This window comes from Carlito syrichta, unplaced genomic scaffold (genome assembly GCF_000164805.1).
Source record: "Carlito syrichta isolate Samal-C Ts95f unplaced genomic scaffold, Tarsius_syrichta-2.0.1 Scaffold126426, whole genome shotgun sequence".
In the NCBI taxonomy this organism is placed as follows: domain Eukaryota; kingdom Metazoa; phylum Chordata; class Mammalia; order Primates; family Tarsiidae; genus Carlito; species Carlito syrichta.
In genome coordinates, this window is record NW_007070522.1 from 178730 (window position 1) to 200919 (window position 22190).

The 22190-nt window shown below is 42.0% G+C and overlaps 1 protein-coding gene across 1 annotated transcript in view; it reads left to right on the plus strand.

Moving 5' to 3' along the window:
* Nucleotides 1-22190, plus strand: part of DYM (dymeclin) — a 374432-nt gene that overhangs the window by 115592 nt on the left and 236650 nt on the right. The window contains exons 7-8 of the mRNA XM_008048608.1: nucleotides 13420-13545; nucleotides 15475-15617. Coding sequence (XP_008046799.1) covers nucleotides 13420-13545; nucleotides 15475-15617 — 269 coding nt within the window. The remainder of the gene's footprint in view (nucleotides 1-13419; nucleotides 13546-15474; nucleotides 15618-22190) is intronic.

The following is a 22190-nucleotide window of genomic DNA, read 5'->3' on the forward strand; positions in this document are numbered from 1 at the left end:
AGCTGAAAGTGTGTGTGTGTGTGTGTGTGTGTGTGTGTGTGTGTGTGTGTGTGTGTGTATTTTTAAGTTTGTCTTTTGACTTATTTCTTTGTAGTATATTTTTATATTTGCCATGATGAATTTGTATTTTATTTTGAGACATGGTCTCACCCTGTGGCCCAGGCTAGAGTCCAGTGGCATGATCCTGGCTCACTGCAGCCTTGACCTCCTAGGCCTAAGTGATCCTTCTGTCTCAGCTTCCTGAGTAGCTGTGATTGCAGGCACATGCCACCATACCTGACTATTTTATTTTATTTTGTAGAGATGAGGTCTTGCTATGCTGCCTAGGCTGGTCTCAAACTCCTGGGATCAAGCAATCCTCCTGCCTTGGCCTCCCAGAGTGCTGGGATTACAGGTGTGAACTACCCCATGATGAATTTTTTTTTTTTTGAGTTGGAGTCTCACTCTGTTGCCCAGACTGGAGTGCAGTGGCCGCTCCCGGCCACCGCAGCCTCGACCTGCTGGGCTTTGGCGATCCTTCCACCTCAGCCTTCCAAGTAGCCAGAAATACAGGCATGCGCTACCACACCCGGCTGATTATTTGATTAATTGTAGAGATGTGGTCTCGCTGCCCAGGCAGGTCTCAAACCCGCGGGCTCAGACAATCCACTCACCTCAGCCTCCCAAAGGCGCGGGATTATAGCCTGAGCCACCGAGCACAGCAAATTTTTGTTTTTGAGTTGGAGTCTCACTCTGTTGCCCAAGCTGGAGTGCAGTGGCACACTCACGGCCACTGCAGCCTCAACCTGCTGGGCTCAGGTGATCCTTCTGCCTCAGCCTTCCAAGTAACTGGAACTACAAGCGTGTGCTACCACACCCGGCTTACATGATGAATTTTTCAAAACAATTTTGAACCATTTGAATGTATTAATCTTTATAACATTTAGGCTTCAGGATCTATAAGCTGGTTTCTGGTTACCTTTTTGATCTCATCTCTTAGAACTCTCCTCCTTGCACATTCCGTTGTAGGCCCACTGGCCTCTACCGTTCCTTAATATGCCAAGCATGTTCCTGCCTCGGGGCCTTTGCATGTGTTGGTCCCTCTACCTGGAAGACTCTTTCCTTGCACCCATACTTCTTTCAAGTCTTTGCTGAAATGCCAACTTCTCATTGAGGTCTTCTTAGTTAAAGTTGTAAAACACCTGTCATAGATTGTCAGGAGTCCCCAAATTCATTTTCTTCTTCTCTTTCTCCTTCTCCTTCTGTTGCTGCTTCTTGTTCTTGTTCTTCTTCTTCTTCTTATTATTATTATTCAAGTTTATGTGGGCAATGACTGTCTAGCTAGAGATGACATTGTCAGGCTCCCTTGCAGCTAGGTGTGGATATACCAGAAGAAGTGATACATGCAACTGTTAACATTGTTTAAAAAGAAATGACTTGCCTTGGAGTGTATTTTTCTTTCCTCTTTGGTGTGGGAAATGATGACAGCTGGAGCTAACTTGGAAGCACTTGCCTAGGGTGGCAGGACTTCCTTCCCAGAGTGGGCCTTGAATGATCTCATGGAGTACTGAACTTTCCTGGTCTGGATTGTTACGTAGCAGAGGAATAACCTTTGTCTTTTTTTTTTGTCTTGTTTTAAACACTCTAGTTTGGACCTCTTTGTCACAGCAGCTTTGCCCATTATTTACCCTTCCAGTCTAGCCTGGCCCTCTTGGTCTTACCTGTATGCCTTATTATTAGTTTTTCTCATAGCACTTATCACCTTTTAATTTACTGTATACATATTTATTTGTCTACCTCTCTAGAATGTAAGCTTCACTAGTCTTGGCTTATAGTAAATGCTCAATAAATACATGGACTGGATGGTTGGAAAAGCCTTCTCTAAAACATGCTATAAGGGAAATTCTTCCATTTTCCACTAGAATGTTTGGATTTTTATTTTTAGATTTAAACCTTTTTTATATTTGAGATTTATTTTAGTGTAGAGTCTGAGGTGTGGGTTCAGGTTTATTTTTTTTTCCCAGAAGGTATACGGTTGCCCCAACACTATATGTATCAATATCATTTTACAACTTTACTGACGAATTTCTGTCATTAACTTGTGGAACAATGATTTAAAACAAGACATGAATGCTCTTTGCCCCAGTAGATTTCTCACAAGAGAGAACACTGCAACCTCAATTATCATGAGATAAAAAGATGATTTTTTTAGGCATTAATTTTTTTCTCTAAATCTTACATTTTTATACATCTTAAGTCATATGCTGCCATATGATATCTCTTGGTCTGTGGCTTGTAGTTATAGGATGTCTTGGAAATAGGAATAACAAATACTGTTTTGTGCTTTGTCACTGAGTACAGTTTTTTGGTACTGAAAAGTGTACTCGCTTCTCGTGGTTATGACAAATTAGGTTTCTATGAGGTTAGAAGGGTATTGCTTTCTCTTACGAAGGAACCAAATTTTTACGTGTAAAATCTGTTAGTGTCTAAATGCATTTAATGACTAAATACTTTCAGTGAGACTGACTCTGTGACTCTCTGCCCTCTGCAATAGTAAAGAAACAAACTCTCATGTGTGGTTGCAAGTATGGCTGACTCATGTCAGGTGGTTTTCTCTAGTTGCATGCCTCTTTCACTGTGTTCACAATGAAATGAGAGAAATAGACTCCTAGCTGGAATGAGACGAATGAGACTAACCCTCAGACTCTCTCCTGAAGCTCTTTTCTGGAAATTTACCTGTGGAGATACCTGGTAAATTCATTCATTTTATTTGTACCCCTCCCATGAAAATATTTACATTAAAAAAATAGAGGCTGGGTACAGTGGCTGGAGCCTGTAATCCCAGCACTTTGGGAGGCTGAGGTGAAGGAATTGCCTGAGCCCACGGGTTCGAGACCAGCCTAGGCAACTTGGCGAGACCTCATCTCTACAATAATTCAAAAATTAGTTGGGTGTGGTAGTTCTGGCTACTTGGAAGACTGAGGCGGAAGGATCACAGAAGCCCAGCAGGTCGACACTGGGGTGGCCATGAGTGTGCCACTGCACTCTAGCCTGGGCAACAGAGTGAGACTCCAACTCAAAAAAAATGAAAAATAGAAACACCCACCCATGGTCATGCCCCAGGATTGCTGTTCTTTGTTACATATGAGCATATGCGTGTCTTTGCGTTCAGAAGAATGGTTGCTGCCACAGGCAGAGCTGCTGACTTTGTTTGACATCATGAATGAAGCAAGCGTTTCTGTTGAGTCTGCTTCAAAAGCATATGGGGTCCTTTGTTTTATGAGACCTATACCCAAACCCCATGGCAACATTATGTAGAAGGAAAATCTGCTCTCTCTCATAAAAACAAAAGCAAACATTTTAAAACATACTAGCAAATTGCATCCAGCCCTATAGAAACAGATAATACCTCACAACCAAGTGAGGCTTATTTCAGAAGTGCAAGATTGTTTAGCACTTTGCCAAATTGATGAACTTGCCAATTTAGAAAAGTAAATGTAGAAAAAACATTTGAGCAAATCCAGCCTCCATTCATGGAAAAACTCTCTGCATGCTAGGAGTAAAAGGAAATGTCTTGAACTGGTTAAAGGGCAAAAGTCAGCTGGGCTCGGTGGCTCAGCGTAATTCCACGCCTTTGGGAGGCTGAGGTGAGTGGATTGCCTGAGCCCGCGGGTTCTAGACCCGCCTGGGCAGGCGAGACCTCATCTCTACAATAAATCAAAAAATTAGCTGGGCTTGGTAGCGCATGCCCTGTAATTCCGGCTACTCGGAAGGCTGAGGCGGAAGGATCGCCAGAGCCCAGCAGGTCGAGGCTGCGGTGGTCGGCAGCGGCCACTGCACTCCAGTCTGGGTGACAGAGTGAGACTCCAACTCAAAAAAATAAAATCAAATAAAGGGCAAAAGTCCTGCACCGGCTACTGGCTCTGCTACTGTGACCCCAGGAGTCCAGTGGATTTTTGTGCAGAGTGCTAAATCATCAAATAGTCCTTGACAGCTGAGAGTTTTAGATATTTTTGTCATGTAAAATTTGTTGATGAATGGATGTTATTTTTCGAATTTTTGGTGAGCCCACAATACTATGAATTTCTCACTGGGCCTCTGCAGGTTGTAGAGGAGACTGTTCAGCAAATATGTGAGAGCTTCCTTATTGCCAGCCCCTGTTTTGGGTGCTGGGGATACAGGAATAAATAAGACATACATTCAGGATACAGAAGCATGTTAATATATAACATAATGTCAGATGTGATGAAGGCACTGAGAAAAAATAATAATGTGGTGGCATATTTTAGCCATGATTGTAAGGGAGGGCTTCTTGTGCAATGGACTTTTTTTTTTTGAGTTGGAGTCTCACTTCTCACTTCTCACCCAGACTGGAGTGCAGTGGCACGCTCTTGGCCACCCCTGCATCTACCTGCTGGGCTCCAGCGATCCTTCTATCTCAGTCTTCCAAGTAGCTGGAACTATAGGTGCGCACTACCACGCCCGGCTAATTTTTTGAATTATTGTAGAGATGAGGTCTTGCCAAGTTTCCCAGGCTGTTCTCAAGCCCGTGGGCTCAGGCAGTCCCCTTACCTCGGCCTCCCAAAGTGCTGGGATTACAGTCTTGAGCCACTGCACTCGACCTCAATGGACGTTTTAAAGAAACCCAAATGAAGTCAGAGACAGAGTTCTTTTGGTCTCTGATGGGAGAACATTGAAGCAGAGGGTAGGGCAACTGCGGGGATTCTTGGGGAAATGTGCTTGCTGTGTCCAGGGACATGAGACAGGCCACCAGGGCTGAGCAGGAGTAAGCACAGTGGCACATGGAGGGAGATAAGTTTGGATGTTAGTCAGAAGTCAGAGAGGGTCTTAGAAGCCAAGTTCAGGACTCCACGATTATTCTGGGTGGGAGGGCAGCTGGGAATGGCCACTATCCTTGTTTGAATGTTTTTCATTCTGTGCTTTTAAACTTTTTCCTTCTTTGTGATTATAAGAACTATCCTCAGACAACAAAAATTGGAAATTAGTTCTTGACATCTTTGCCAGAAAAAAAAAAATTCTATTACAGCTGTTTCTAATCATTATACCTTTGCTACCATTTGAAGCTGTGCTTCATTGTGTACTTAAATTATTTCTTCGGCCAGTTTATTGGAACCCATTTTAATCCATTTCCTTGAACATTACATAGTCACACGTTGCTTAGTGATGGAAGTATGTTGTGAGAAATCGTTGTTAGGTGACTTCATCGTTGTAGGAACATCACAGCGTGTACTTACACAAACCTAGATGCTCTAGCCCACGGCACACCTGGGCTAGATGGCAGAGCCTCTTGCTCCTAGGACACAGACCTACACAGCATGTGACTGTACTGAATACTGTAGGCAGTTGTCACACAAGAGTAAGTGTTTGTGGACCTAAACATAGGAAAGGCATCTTAAAGTATGGTAATGTAATCTCATGGGAGCACCATCAGGCTATCACATCGCTGTGCGTGAAGGTTTGTATTACCCTTACCTCCCCAGCTAATCTGGTAGATGAGTATTACCATGAATAATATTTTCATGCTGACTGGTAGGCAGATTTTTGGTTCTTACTGAAATTAGTGCCTGAGTCTGATAGTTACTGGATGCTAGTGGTAAGCAGAATAATGTTCTGATCCCCAAAGATGGGCATGCTCTAATCCTTGGAACCTGTGAGTAGCATACTTTACATGCCAAAACTGATTTTGGGCTGGGCGTGGTGGCTCACATCTGTAATCACAGCTACTCAAGAGGCTGAAGCAGAGGGATCACTTGAGCCCAGGAGTTGGAGGCTGCTGTGAGCTGTGATTGCGCCACTGGATTTCAGACTGGGTGACAGAGGTGTCTGAAAAAAAATGAAGGATTTTGCAGGCGTGATTAAAGTTAAAGACTTTTTGATGGGGAGATGGTCCTCCATTTTCCTGGTGGGCCCCATCACAGAAGTCCTTACTTGAGTCAAGTGAGAGAGTGGATCCGGCAGATGTGATGTGGGGTGTTGTCAGAGTCCTTGCTGTGAAGGTGAAGGTCAACTGAGGGCACGTTCCAGCTTCTGGAGAGCACTACACATGCTGGGACGTGCCCTTGGTTGACAGCCGGCAAGAAGACAGGGACCTGGGTCCTGTAGCCCCAAGGAGCCAAGCCCTGTCCACAACCTGCCTGCGCAGGAAGCGAGTTCTTCAGAGCCCCAGGGTGGAATGTGCTTGCCTTAAGCCCAGGAGCTCCATGCTGGACTTCCGACCTCCAGAACAACACGCAGCACATTGGGCTGCTTAAAGCTGCTGAGGCGGCTGTGATTCGTTAATGGCAGCAATAGGAAACTAATCCAGTGCTGATGAAACATATTTAGCTTAAAGCAGACCAACTTTAGCAAATTAGATTCAAGTTTGGAATTTTCAGTGGTTCCTTCATTCCAATGAGTGTTTGTCAAGTGCCTACTCCTGAGGGAACGGAGGAAGGAGCTAGGAAGGAATAAGAGGCCCCTGACTCCACCAGACTGGTGGTCTGCAGACATCTCAACCATGGTCAGTTTCTTATTTTCTGTTTTTAAACTTGGGGAAAATTTCAAGCATATGAGTGTAGAGAGAATAATGAAACTCCATTTGCTTGTCACCCAGCTTCAGTAATTATCAACTCATGGCCACTCTTGTTCCACCGATACCCCTGTCCACAACCACCCTCCCTCTGCCACTCAGGTTATCTTCAAGAAAAGACATGGGTTGTATCTGGATAGTCCATTTTATGTGAGGCTTTGCTACGCTGTTGCTCTCTTGTGCTCTTCAGTGACACAAGAAAAATATGGACCTTGCTCTAAAAATGATCATCTTTATCACTATATACTTTATCTATCTGTGAATTCACTTGCAATTTTTAGTTCTTTTTTTGGTCGTGAAATTTTGTCCAGGACTTCATTGATACAAGTTAGAAAATATGTAGATCAGGTCAGTTTGTAAAAGTGCTGTAGTACTGATTTGAAGATTACAAATACATTTCCGCGAATAGGTGAATTCACAAATATGCATTCTGTGGGGAACAAGCACCGGCCATGTGCCTAGTGATTGTCCCTTTCCTGTGTTCTTGACTTGAGTTGATGGCATCACCATCTCTGAGCTCCACTTCTGGGACCTGAGTCTTTCCTGACTAGTCTTTGCTCTCCTTATCCTTGTAGTGTCCAGTCTGTCCCTGAGTGGTGTGAGTTCTGTCTTGTTAAGCGTCACCACGTCTGCTTGCCCTTTTCCATCCCTATTGTCGTTGCTTTAGTTGCGGTCCTCATTATGGCTCAGCGAAGTCACTGTTGCACACACCTTTCACTTCCAAGACTAACTTAAGCATTTTCATGTCAGTACCTTCTCATCCTCTTCTGCCTTCCTTCATCTCACCGTCCCTGACTGTCGACCCTTCGGGCATGAAAGGTTTGTGCTCTATGAATATTTAATATTTTCAATATTCACTCAGGGTGATTCCCATTTCTCTCTTTTCCTGCTACTTTTCTTTCCCATAAGCTGCTACTGTAATGTGTTTAATGCATGCACTTTTATAGATGTTCAAGTACAAAACACTAATCTGTGTGTACATGTATTTTTAATGTCCATATGTAGAATTGTGTTATAGAATAAGCGTCTTTCATTTTGATGTCTTTCCTCTCAGAACTGTTGTCAAGAGTTGCTTGTGACACAGAATGGACGTCTAGTGGGTGACTTTCAAAACAGCTCTGCTGTGCACAGCCTCCGGGACATTTTCTTGTCCAGTCCCTCCAGCTTTGCACTCCCACCAGTGGTGGATGTCTTTGTGTTACTTATCTGTTACTGCATGCAAATCACCCTGAAAGCTAGCTGTTTAAAACAACAGATGTTATTTCACAGTTCTTTGAGCTCAAAGATCTGAGTACAGCTTAGCTTTCTGTCTCTGCCTCAGGTGTCACATGAGGCTGTCGCCAGACTGGGGCCACCTGACCTCAGTCTCTTGTCTGGCTCTTGATTCCATTCTTTGAGGGCTGCCGGGCTGGGGACCTTCTTTGAGGGCTACCGGGCTGGGGACCTGGCTTCTCCCTGGCTGAAGGCCTCCCTTAGTTCTCTGTCACGTGGAGTTTTCTACACACCAGCTCCAGCAAGGCAGCAGCAAGAGAGGGCGCCCAGCAGAGCCACAGTCTCCTCTCAGAAGTGCCATTTGTTCCCTTTCTCTGTGCCCTTGGATAGGAGTGAGGGGTGGGGCTTACACAGGGCACGAATAGCAGGAAGCAGGGGTCCTGGGGTCACTGCAGAGGTTGCCTACTGCAGCCCCGCTTGTGTCTCTGGGTCTTCCTTTGGCTCACACACACAGGTGCGTGCTGGGCCGTGGATCGTTCTCTCTAGTGACTATGCAGGGCCGTATTCCCACCTGCAGAGCATGGGGCTATCACACCACATGCCTGCCCACATGTCACATTGTCTAGGCCACGGAAGAACATCACATGGTTCCACACTGCCTGTTTATATCATTTGCTCTTTTTTCTAGCAATTTCTGCCTTGTTATTGATCACTTGCAGAAATTGCTTATAGTAGTCTAGAAATTAGTTCCTTGTTCTTTCTTCCAGTCTGTTATCTTTTTGTTAACTTTGTTGAAGGTTTTGTTTGTTGAGCGGTAATCCTTAATTCTGCTGTAATTAAATCTGTATTGTATGCCTTGTGTGCTATTTATTGAAGGCTTTTATTTAAGAAGTCCTTTCTTGTGCAGGTGTTACAATCTTATCATTCTACGTTTTCTTCTGTTTGCTTTAGTTTCATCTTCCACATCTCAGTCTTTAATTAATCTGTAGTAGGTCTTTGAGTTTGTTGTAAAGTAGGGTTCTGTTGTAATTTTTCCTCGTGAAATCAGAGTTTTTCCCAGCACTGTCTTCTGTGCAATCTGTTCTTTCTACACTGATTTTATAGAGTCATCTTTGTTGTATATTGTTTCCATACATACATCGGTGTGTCTTTGAGTTCTCGGTTGGGTTCTGCAGGTTTGCTTAATTTTTGGTACAAATGCCATGCTGTTTTATTACCACAGTTGTGTAATGTGGCTTGATACTTTATGGGAAGAGTCCTCTTCTTCACTCTTTATTGTCAAGATTGACTGAGCTCTTTGTTATTCCGTAAAAATTAGAGTCAGTTTATGAATTTCCTCAAAAAAGTTCATTGGGGATTTTGACTGTGACTCCATTGACTTTCTGTATTAATTTGGGTAGAATTGCTAAGGTACTGTCATTCCATTGAAATCATCCTCTGTGTACTTTATGAATTTACTGTTCTTCATAGAGTTCGTGTGAATTCCTTCCTTCCTTCCTTCCTTCCTTCCTTCCTTCCTTCCTTCCTTCCCTCCCTCCCTTATTTCTTTCTCTCTTTCTTTCTCTCTCTCTCTCTCTCTCTCTCTCTCTCTCTCTCTCTCTCTCTCTCGGAGTCTCATTCTGTCACCCAGGCTGTACTGTATTGCAGTGGCACACTCACAGCCACGGCATCTTTGACCTGCTGGGCTCAGGCGATCCTTCCACCTTAGCCTTCCAAGTAGCTGGAACCACAGGCATGCACCACCATGCCTGGCTGATTTTCTCGTTATTTATTGAAGAGACGAGGTCTCACCATGTTACTCAGGTTGGTCTCCAACCCCTGAGCTCAAGCAGTCCTCTTGCCTCCACCTCCCAAAGTGCTGGGATTACAGGCGTGAGCCACTGTGCCCACCTCCTGTGAATTCTTAATATCCAAATATTTTAATTATTCCTTCAATCTTGCAAAAACTATCTTATTTTTCATAATCTACTATTGTTGGTTAGTACTACTAAGGAGGGATGCTATTTATTTTTCAAAGTTGATTTTGTATCTGACAACCTAGCTGAACTTTTAAATTCATTCTAATAGTTTGTTGATTCTTTTAGAATGGTTTTAATCTCTTTTCCTCCAATATGTACATACTTCCATTTCATTCATTTTTTAGCTTCTACTACCAGTCCCTTTGCCCCTACCCCTTGTTCCACCTCCTTGCAATCTATTTGATCAATATTGAATTTCCTACTTCAAAATTACCCCATTCTGTGGCTGCCTGCCTTTGCATGATTTCTTCTCTTGAACGCCCTCCCCCTGGTTCGTATTCTTCCTCTGCTTAAGCTTCATCTTCTTTGTGAAGCACTTCCCTTCTGTCCAGGTGGCTTGTTTGTTATCATCTTTGTGCTCCTAATCCAGACAGTTCATATTCCTTCATGGGGTTTGCTGGGTTCCCTATAATTTATTTCTATGTGCCTGGTTCTTCTGCTGACCCTTCACTAGGACCATCTCTCTCCCCCTTTGGTCACTTGTCCCTGCTTGACTTACTCTATCAACAGGCTCCCTTCTTAGACCTGATCTTCCACATCCGCAGAGAAAGCCACCAGCAGCTCTTCCCACATGTGGTTCTGAGCACTCCGTCTCAGAAAGAGAGAGTGCCTGATTCCTGGAGAGTTCCAGAAGCACTGAGAAAGATTTTGATAGGGACCATTTTTATTTGACAAACCGTGATCATCTCTTATAACCAGGAGTCAGAGTCAAGCCCTAAACGAACTGCATTTCTTAGAAGGAAAGAGGACTCCTTTTGCCGGAGGGAGAGGAGGATGTTGGTCAGGCAAAATTAATAGAAGATAGCCTCCAAGCCAGACAGGGACATCCTGGGTCCTTCTTTCCTGAAGTCCCTTGCCGTTTTTGTTGCAGTGAGTATTCCTTTTGTGCTTATGAACGTGTATTACACAACCACATCATTCTTCCTCCTCTTTGCTCTTCTAAGTTATGTATACCTTGCACACCATGCTGATGAATCTATTTAGGAAGGTATTCTTTAAGTTTCCAGTTGAAATCAAAGCAATAAAGATCTCTCTCTCTGGTTATCCTTTGAGTAACTAGATATACTAGAGTTGAGACTAAATACAGCAGCAAAAGCTAAAGGATCTCTAGCTAGAATCTTGCATATTCTAGTAAAAAAGATAGATTTGTCTGCAAGTAACTGCTACTTATATTTAAGGCCTTAACTGTCACTTTTTTAGAAAAGCTTCCTTTTGATCCCTCAGTTAAAATCAGAATTGCCTATAATCCTCTCTTGTTTTTACTTGTTCTTTTCTTTATAGCCCTGTTTGACTTTTCTCTTTTCCACTAACTGCGAGTGCCATAAAGGAAGGAGCCTCCTCTGTGCTGTTGATGGATGTGTCTCCAGTATTTAGCATAGTGCCTGTCTAGACATAGTATGAGTACATTTTTCATCAATATTTGTTGAATGATATATGAACAGAAATATAGTGTCATAAGCAATTTAATGGAATTTGTTTCTCTGGGCCTACGGAAGCAAAGAGGAGTCATCACTTAGTTCCATTTAGGAATTCTGGAGAATGGATTTTCCCTGGCTGTGAACCATGATGTCTTGTATGCAGTGAGCTTTCCTTGCCTCCAGCATCAAATCCGCTGCTCGTCACTCTTGGAAACTCACAGAATGTGTGGTAAGGGAGGATAAGCCAAGGGCTAACACTTTTTCTGTTCTCCCACATGTGATTCTGCTGGGAATTAATTTGAAGAACCCTGTGTTCTAAATACACGCTCTTTCCCTAAGGCTATTAGACCTAGTGTTTATTAATAGTTATCGTTTTTAGTTTAAACAAACTCAAACAGTTTGCTTCTAGATCTGGGACGTTGAGTAAGATGTAAGTTGTAAGCCACCGCAGCTGATTCTTTATTATTGATGTAGGGGCTGAATACATTTGCAAATGCATTGTAGCTAGTCATCTGTCTACCTGTCTAGATAGGCTCCAATCCATGGCAAGGTATTGTTACTTCAGGATTTGGGGTTAAGCCCTGACTCAACCACAAAGCCTAGGCAGTTGGCTATAGAGTATGGATTCCCAATGGGCCTGGGCTGTATGAATGAATGATTATTGTGATGCAAAGTCTTTTGGAGTTTTGAGCTCTCAAATCATGAGTAATGAATCATAACATGATGTAAAACATCAGATTTGTCTCTCACTCAGTCCATGAAGTACCAATAAATGCAAGAATTGCTGTTTATGTGATTAATATTTACAGCAGTAATTATGGAAATTCCAGGAAAGAGAATTGGTCCACAGTACTATAAAAGTGAGATTTCTGAGTAGAACTGAGCTTTATTTATCACATAATAAGGTCAATAGTGTGGAGCTCTTATGTTTTGTATGCCTTATTTTTAAAGCCTATTTCTATCAGGTAGAATTTAAACTTGTCCAGTTCTGGAATCAAGTCATCTTTAATTTGTTTAATGAGCTTTCACTTAAGTAGAGTATTTTTCTTTGGGCTTTCCATGACTATTTCAGTTTTGAAAACATATTTTGATATCCTCTGGAGCTGTTGCTTTTTTGGTTATGCTGAAGTTTCTGCTTTTCCTGGTCTTAATGTGTTAATGTTCTCCACTATAATCCTGTTTAGACTCGAACAGTAACTGGAAACTTCTGTATGTATTTATCCCTCTCTATGTTTTCTGCTCCTCTGAAATTTTTTATTTGATCTAAGATTTGTTTCTTTTTCTTTTTTTTTTCTTTTAAAAATGTGGGGTACAATTCAGGGTTAGGCATACAAACGATTATGCAGGTACACTTGTTGATGAGGTGTGCCCCTCCCTCCCCTGGCAGTTTCCTTCAGCTGCCAATTCCCCCCACCCCCGGAGTTTCTCACTACTGCCAATCCCTTTCTTACAATATGATAATTGTTCGAGGTCTGCTTATGAATGAGAACATATGGTACTCTGTTCTTTGTTTCTGTGATAGATCATTGAGTATGATCAACTCTAAATCCATCCAAGTTGCTGCAAAGTCCATATGTTTGTCCTTCTTTTAAGATTTGTTTCTAAAAAATATTGATGATCTAAGAACAGTTTGGTCCTTCATAATAGAAACATGCTTAATGAAATAGGAGCGATGTGTTTACTGTTACTATTTTGCTGGACATGCAAAGTTGACCTTGAGGAAGTGGAGGAGACAAAGATCTAGGGAGTGCTGCTGTTCTGATTGGAGAGCAGTTATTAGCACTGAGAGGCACCGCTTTGCTCTTCTGCACTGCGGTTTCTCTTCAGTTTTACAGTCTGAGTGTTTATTTCTGCATTGTTACTCTAGAGATGGACAGAGAGGTCTAGAGTGGATCTTCAAAGCAGAACACTGCTGGTGACTGTGTTCATTACACACAGGTGGGCTTGTCATAATGTCCTGAGAGATGAGAACTGGAAAGCAGGGCAGAAATGCCATACCTGATCTGAATGCAAGAGCTCGTGACCAGAAGGAGTGTGATAGATTTGCTTGATTTAATTTTTTTGTTACACATAGTAATGTTTTTCAGTAACCTGAAAATGTTGAATATTTAGACTTGAGCTTTTTGATGTACAGTTTATTTAGAAAGGAATAGTATCTTAATCTTCCAAAATGATCATTCTTGTTTTTTCCCCACTTCTCCAGAGATATGACATATGAAATATCGGTGGAAGCTATATCGACAATGGTTGCTTTCCTTTCCTGCCAACTCTTCCACAAGGAAGTTCTGCGACAGAGCATCAGTCACAAGTATTTGATGCGAGGTCCATGGTACGTTTCTGTTCAAATCCGTAGTTCTGTAACTGCAGAAATCTGTGTTTCTAGTCTTGTCCTCTTGCCTGAGTACTGCCTTGGATCTCCAACCATATCTTCCTCTGGTTGTTGTATCATTCCTTCAAATCCAGCGCAAAGGAGCCAAATTCTGCTTTCCTGCTCCAGGCCACTGCTGTTCCTGTCCCTCCTGATCCAGCTTCATTACCTTCCCTAGCAGTTGCTTTGTAGAATCAGACTTCTGGACTCTCTTTGTCTCTCTTCTCCATTCTCTGTGTCTGAGCAGTCACTTGTTTATTCAGATTCTGTGTGTACCTTCCTCCTTTCCCCAGTCCGTTCGAAATTATGATCAGTGATCTCTGCCCCGTCATCACGTGTGTGGACTTTCCAGCAACCTCTTCACTGGCTATTTCCACCATCATTGAGTCTGCACGGTTTACCATGTGCTCCCCATGTGCCTGGCATGCCGTGGGCTGTGAGCTGTGCGCCTGAGCAGAAGCTTTCAGCCTCCTTGGGGGAGACACCCTACCTGTGCTGGCTGGCAGACGCTTCACAAAACTTTAGAATGTGAAGCAAATCCAAATTGAGTACCCTTGACTAAAGTTCTCAGGACGTGGGAAGCTTTGTCTTCATACCCTTCATGAACCCTGATTATACCTGTGCACAAAAGTCCTGTGGACATATTTGAAAATCACTGAGAAGAGGGAACTGGCCTGGGCTTTGGAGCCAGAAGGTTTGCATGTGAGCTGTCTGGGATGGTGGCTTTCAAATGACCTTGGCTTGAAGTAGTGCTTGGCATTGTGAGGCTGTGTGCACTGGAAGTATTGAAGTTGCTTTTCTGTAGACATAGGGTACATTGGTGTTCTTATTTTCTAAGCAGGTTTCTGTAGTATCACTATAGTGCCAAATATTGGAAACCATAATATGTTCTTTATTAACTTTTGTAGTTTATCTTGGAAGCCATATTTAAAAACTCAGTAGTATATTCAAGAATCTGTTAAAAAGTCCACTATAGATTGCAGAAGTTGGCTGAGCACTAATTGAATAATGGAATAAATAGAGTAATTTTCTTACTTGAGAAGTGTAGTCTTTGATTATTTTTTTATCTTCCTTTCCCTGTGGATCCTGTGTGACTAATTTCCTTGAGGTGCCAGGTAATGTATCCGGTACTAAGTTTACAGTATCCCACATTATTACGCAGAATACAAATAGATTATCTGAAGCTCAGGAATGTACGTGATCTGACCAATGTCTTATGGTATGGTGAGAAGAAAAATCCCAGATGAAACCTCAAAGTTTATCTCAGAGTCTATGGTCTTTGCTGGTATAGGCCAATGCTCAACTTCTCTGAATTGTGCTAAGGACTGGTGAAGTGGCTCATGCCTGTAATCCCACCATGTTGGGAGGCCCAGATGAGAGGATTGCTTGAGTTTAGGAGTTTGAGACCAACCTGGGCAACATAGCAAGACCTTGCCTCTAAAAAAACAAGGGCCAGGCATGGTGGCAGGCTGGCAGGTGCCTGTAGTCCCAGCTACTCGGGAGGCTGAGGCAGGAGGATGACTTGAGCCTAGGAGTTTGAAGCTGTGGTGAGCCTTCAACATGCCACTGCATTCCAGCCTAGGCAATAGAGTGACACTCTGACTCAAAAAGAAGAGAAAAAAACTTGTGCTAATAAAAGAATTGTGCTAATAACACAATTTATTGCTTGTGTTATAAGAAGAAATCTTTGTATTTCAGGTTATTTTAAGCTGTTTTTGGTTAGGATTTCATGTGACTAATTACGTGCAGTTTTCCTGTTGTACCTGGTGCTTTGTTTGTTCACATTAATAGATAATCTTTATGGAAGAATTATCTCATATTGTTATACAGAATTAGACAACTCGCATCCATAAGTATGACTCTGAGTTTTTTTTTTTTCTTTTTGTGTAGTCTTCCGTATACCAGCAAACTTGTGAAGACCTTATTGTATAACTTTATCAGACAAGAAAAGCCGCCTCCTCCAGGAGCCCATGTCTTCCCTCAGCAGTCGGAGGGGGGAGGACTGCTTTACGGACTTGCATCAGGAGTGGCCAGTAAGTCTTATCCGATCTTTTCAGTTCTTCGGTGTGCATACGTTTTGTTTAATTAGGTGTAAGACATTCTGTTCACCTGGCTGCTGCCACTGCATTCCTAGTGAGACTGCGCAGCTGACTGAATGTGAAAACAGCAAGTAGTTAAAATATTAATCTCTTCATTCTGTGATTTATTATATGTTAAGCATATGCAAAAATGATGGATTATTTACCTGCAGAAACACTTTTTCAGGAAGAATGTTTATGTATAAATACCCAAATCGCATGAATTCTGGCTACACAGTAAAAATAAAATTAACCCTTTGTAAACTTTTCATTGCTTGTGTTATAGGAGGAAATCTTTGTATTTCAAGTTATTTTAGACTGTTTTTGGTTAGGATTTTATGTGACTAATTAGGTGCAGTTTTTCTGTTGTACCTGGTGCTTTGTTTGTTCAGTGACATGTTGGCACATTTGGGAGAACTTTGTAACAAACTGTGAAGTGGCACAAGCTTATCTGATTGGGTACAAGTTTCCCAACTGCAGAAAGCCCTTCCCTACCTTGTTTGCAGACGACGGAAGCACGAGGACCTCTCTGCGGGAGGGCCTGGGTGGTGGGAGCATCTGCTTTTTCCTGAAGGAGACCCCAAAACTCAGTAGCACCTGGTGGTGGGTATCCTCTCCGAGCCGTGGGTGCAGAGGTCCGTGGTGCTGATCCACAGCTGAGTCACACTGTGGCACGTTGTCCACACTCAGGTTGGGTCATTATGATGTGAAAAGGCAGCGCTTGATGATAACTTGTTAGGAGACGACTCTTGGGAACTTCTTTTCAAAGAGCTCTTAGAAAACAGCAGACTCGCTCTGTTGATTTAATGAACGCTCAGTAAACCAGCCTTTCTAGGACTTACCTTCCTCTGCCTTCTTCCTGTGTGGTGACTTGGATCATGTTTGTGCCTGCCTGTGCCTTGGCGCCAAGCAGCTGCCTGCGTGGGCTCTTTGAGTGGTTCCTGGCCGGTGCCCTCATTCTTTCAGAACAAGAGGGGCTTTTTGTGTCCCAGGGGAAGGCTTAATTCATTAGCTTAGTGTTTTTTTTATTTGACCATGAAACTGGTATAAGTATTTAAAAGCTGTGTATTTTTTAGTAGTCTAGTATGGCTAGAGGATTTTTTGTGGGGGAGATGGTAGAAGTTCATAACTGCTTTCTTCAAAACAATGGCAATATTTGGCTGTTTTTAAAATTGTACACACAGATTTGTGCGTAATATTTGGTTTTCCTTTCAGTTATATGTCATATCAAAAGGAAGCTCCATAGTATATGTCATGTCATTTGTGTACCAGGTTCCAAAAAGCTTGACTTTTAATTTTAGATCTTTTCCTAGCTGGGTAGCAGCATATCGTAAGGAAGGCCCTTACTCTTCTATCTCTCAGTTTCTTTGTCTGTATAATGAGAGTTTGATTGGGATGGACGATTTCTGAGATGATTTTCATATAATTTTCTGTGGTCTTTTTTTCTCAGCATTTAAAAATATAATATTTAGTTAAGTGCATTAAATTAGATTTATGGTTTTTTATGTCCTAGGGTCATGAGATATTTTATTTATATAGCTTTCTTCCTAAATCTTCATAAAACTATTCATGTAAAAGTATAAATCAAGATGGGGTAATTATGGATTCATTATTTCATAGTATGTGACTCAAATGGTTATAAACAACAACAAATGGACATTCTCCTAAAAAGCACAGCTATGTACTGTGGGCAAAATGAAATGTAAAAATGATTACAGTCAAGTAATTTTAAATTAAGCCATATTCCGGGAAAGTACATCAAGTTGCCAAAATTTGGCTTCAGTTCTTTTGGCTTTTGATGATCTTTTGGTTGTGGTTAAATAATTTTCTTACTCTAGTACGGGCTTGAGAAAAATAGGATTTGAAAGTTCCTCACCAAAGACATTCTAAAGCCAAATGTAAATTATAAACTATTTTGGATGGCATTCGTTTTTGTGGGGATTGCATTTTTCCTGAACGTAGCAAGCATTTCCTTTCATAGTAGTGTGTGCATTGTATGTTTTGCTTAAATTGTTTCCCTTGAAACAGATGCCTAATTTAAAAAAATCCTTGCAGCTTTGCACAGTGAGATTTGGTTGGCTGTGGCAGGGAAGAGGAGAGCCTTGTGTTGTGATGGGCCAGATGGGGAGGGGCCCTCCTCAGTCAGGCAAGGCCCTCTGGCCTACTTCTACAGGTGACTTCTCAGTTATTCTCCTGTGTGCTTCCCAGACTCTAGAAAAAACTTTCTTGCACCCTGATGCTCTCCTGGGAAATGCCATTGCTTGGGGTTGTGTTTCATTCACTGGGAGTCCTCCTCCCTCCTTTCTCTGTGGGTTTGCTGCCCAGCCATCCATTAAGGTCTGTCTTCTCCATGAAGACCTCCTCTGCCCTCCTGCTAGATGCGATCTTCTCCCGTGACAGTTCCGCTCTGCTTTGTGTGTCGCTTAGGTGCACGCCTCCTTCTCCCCACCCTGGCTCTGCTATGGCAAGATGGACCTGACGTTTACATACCATGTGTTTACTGTGCTGCCTTTTGAGCTTCTTACCTTTTTCTCCTAGCAAGCTCATCTATCTGAAATAGTTTTACTTTTTAAGTATGATAGAAGAAGTGATCTTGCTAGTTATCACTTGATTGTGTCTCAGATTACAGAGGAATGAGGTGATGCTGGCCTGTGCCTGAGCCCAGTGTGCCCTTGACTGAGCTTCTGCTGCTCTGAGTCCTAGCTTTCGTAGTTGTGGCCATCTGCATCCTGAGAGCATAAGCTGTCTCCTGACCGGGGGTGTCCAGCAGAGCACCTTACACATCTAGACCGCCTGCAAATCCTGATGTTAACTCTGTGAGAGTAACGGAGCGCGTTCACCGAGTGCCTTCTGTTTGCCAGATACTGTAGCAGCGACTTCACTATGCGTACATGACTTCATTTACTCTTTAGTTTTCTATTTTGACATTTTATTATAGAAAATTTCAAAGATGTGCAGAGAAGAGAGATTGTCGAATGAGCCCCCATCTAGCCCATTGTCAAGAATGAAGAACAATGTTTTTTCCCATTTATCTGTCTTCCCACTTTTAGAAAACTTTTTTATTTTGAAATAAAGTCACACATATAGAAAAATCCCCCAAATAAATTATTACAAAAAACTCTCTATAACTTTATCCAGATTAATTTATTGTTAACATTTTATCCCATTTGTTGTGTGTTCTCTCTCCCTCCAGCTCTGTCTCTCATTCTATACACACACACACGCGCGCACACACACATGGTTTTTTTTAAACACTTGAGAGTAAGTTACTGGCATCATAATATCCCTTTACTCCTAAATATTTCAGTGGATGTTAGCTCTTACACAAGCACAGTATACCTACCACCTTCCGTAAATTTGACATTCAATTCTTCTTAAAAACCATTTATTTCTACCTTAGTAAAAATAAGGAAATGGAAATTTTCCTCTGTGTTTTGAAGTCTTGCTTATTAAGCATAGCATCATTCGTGTTGCACTTGAGTAGAATTTTTGTAGTTAGGTTTTCTTAGAACTGTGCCGCCATTAGTTGTCTTGGACTAAGAGCCCCACGACACAGCACATGCCGTCTGTCTTGTGTTGATTGTCGTTGGCACAGCAGCATGCATTGAGGGCTGGTCAATGTTTCCAGTGTAGTAAATCACTAGAGGAATTATTAATGCCTTTTAGTTACTGCTAGCAAGTTTTTAAAATGAGCATAATGGCAATTAACTTGTAAGATTAAAGTAAAAAAAAAATTTTCCAAATGTGTCAAGTGTGATTTATTTCTGTCACTGGAAGTGGTTAGAGTGAATTAACTATTAATATATTTATCTTTTGATATTTACATTATATGCAAACAAACCTGTATTCATAATTTTGCAGTATAAGAAAAAATTTTTTCCTTACTCTTTGCAGTTTTTTTTAGTTTAGATAGTCTAATATGCTAACAAAATGGGAAGAAGAATCAATTAATATATTACTACTTAGAAGAGTGTGCTACAGTTTTAATTTGTGTGGTATTTTTAAATGAACTTTTTTTTTTTTGAGTTGAAGTCTCACTCTGCCACCCTGGCTGGAGTGCAGTGGCATGCTCACAGTCACCCCAGCGTTAACCTGCTGGACTCCGGCGATCCTTCTGCCTCAGCCTTCCAAGTCGCTGGAACTACAGGCGTGTGCTACCACACCTGGCTAATTTTTGATTTATTGTATAGACGAGGTCTCGCCAAGTTGCCCGGGCTGGTCTTGAATCCGCAGGCTCAGGCGATCCACTTGCCTCGGCCTCCCAGAGTTCTGGGATTACACGTAAATTAACTTTTTAATGAATCATAGAAATTTCAGAACCACCTGGCATACTCTTAAAAAATAAATGTGCATTGTAGTTAAATGTTGGAATTTCTAATCTGTTAGACATGAGGTGGGGCCTGGCCTTTTGTGTTTTCAGTGAGCATTCTAGATGATCCTGACACAGCCAGCTCGGGTCAGCACCACTGACTGGGTGCAGCTCCTTTCCAGTCTTGAGTCTGCTCTGCTGTGGGCCTTCCCTGGAAACTGGCTGAGCCAATGCTCCTGACTGCTAGGACACGGTTTAGAGGTGGCTCTCAGGAGCATCACCGACCTTTCCGTGGGTGTTATCTGGGTCTTCTTTCGCTCCTGCTGTTGATGGGGACGCATCTTTCATTGGACTGTCAGTGCAGTACTCTCGCGTGGAATTCACTGATTGGAACTTTAACTTCCTGATCTAGACACTGAATTGTAAAAATTAATTAATCTGAATACACGTTAATTCTTTTGGGTGCCGATAATCAGGTTTGTTTGTTTTTTTGAGTTGGGTTTTCACTCTGTTGCCCAGGTTGGAGTGCAGTGGTGCCATCATAGCTCACCACAGCCTCAACCTCCCGGCTCAGGTGATCCTTCCACCTCATCCTCCCAAGTAACTGGAACTACAAGTGCATGCCACCACACCCAGCTAATTTATTTTATTTTTTGTAGAGACGAGGTCTCACGATGTTGCCTAGACTGGTGTCAAACTCCTGGGCTCAAGCGATCCTCTTGCCTTGGCTTCCCAGAATGCTAGGATTACAGATGTGAGCCACTACTGCTGGCCTGGTAATTCAGTTATTAAGTACATTTGTCAATTTTATCATCTGAGTCTTCTCCATACCTGTAGCTTTATGTCCTGTCTTTTCCCTTTGTGGCTTTATGTATAAAGGTATAGACCTCTCAGTGTATCTCAGTGAGATTCAGTTTTGTTAGATGTGGTGTGGTCTGTAATTACAGCCAAAGAATAAGATTTGCTCTTATTTTCAACTCAAGACCATCATTAAGCAAATCCTTCATGGCTTTCAGCTTGTATTCAGGGCTGTATCCTTAGTACAACATGAGAGAGGAGTGACACATTCTAATTCTTGTGTGGAGAGTAGTGTTTCTATAGATGTGACATGTAAGATAACACAAGTGAATGGAGTGGGAGGCTTGTGACTCTTCTGTACAGAGCAGGTCTCACTTCCTGAAAACCTAGTGAGGAGCACTAGTGACCTCTTTAGTCTCACTATCCAATGTGTAAGACTGACAAGTATAAGATCTTTTGTGCAGAGCTACTGAAGAACAAGTGAGATATTGTGCGTAAAACACTTCTAAACTAGACAGTATCTGTCCTGACGTAAATAGTTACGTTTGTTTTTTGCGCTGAAACTGTTGGTTGTTAGTTAAAAATCAAAATAGGCTGGGCTTGGTGGCTCAGTCTGTAATCCCAGCCAGCACTTTGGGAGGCCAAGGTGAGTGAATTGCCAGAGCTCACGGGTTTGAGACCAGCCCAGGTAACTTGGCAAGATCTTGTCTCTACAATAAATCAAAAATTAGCCGGGCGTGGTAGCATGCGCCTATAGTTCTGGCTACGTAGAAGGCTGAGGCAGAAGGATCGCCAGAGCCCAGCATGTCGACACTGGGGTGGCTGTGAATGTGCCACTGCACTCCAGCCTGGGTGACAGAGTGAGACTCTAACTAAAAAAAAATAATAATAAGAGTAATCAAAATAATTTGAAGGAAAGGAATTTAATTTAGAATAACAACTAGTGATCAGAAAGTCCCAGACAAACGTATGTAAGACAATTTTAAAATGTAAGAACTTTTTATCTTTTGGGCACTCAAACTTTAAAATGTATGTGAAAACTGTTTTTGAAAAACTGACTCAATTGAATACACCAGCCATGTGTTTGCCTTTTCTCCAACTGGCTTTTTATTTTATGTGGTGTAATATTTGGCCAATGACAGTTAAAAAGGAAAATTTGATTGTTAAATAGATATTGCTCCCAAGAGATTTCTCCTTGCTTCCTAATTGAACTTGCCTTGACAGTAAGTGCTGTGGTGCCATTTCTTATTCGCTAATTTATCTGAAAGGTTATTATATTTTCTTTTTGACAGTTTCTTTATAAAATTAGCCAATTAAAGATTTTAATGAATTTAAGATTTGATGCTCATACAAACTGAATTATAATAATATTTTAATATTTCAAACAAATCAAAGCTATCAATAGTATTGATAGCCTTAGG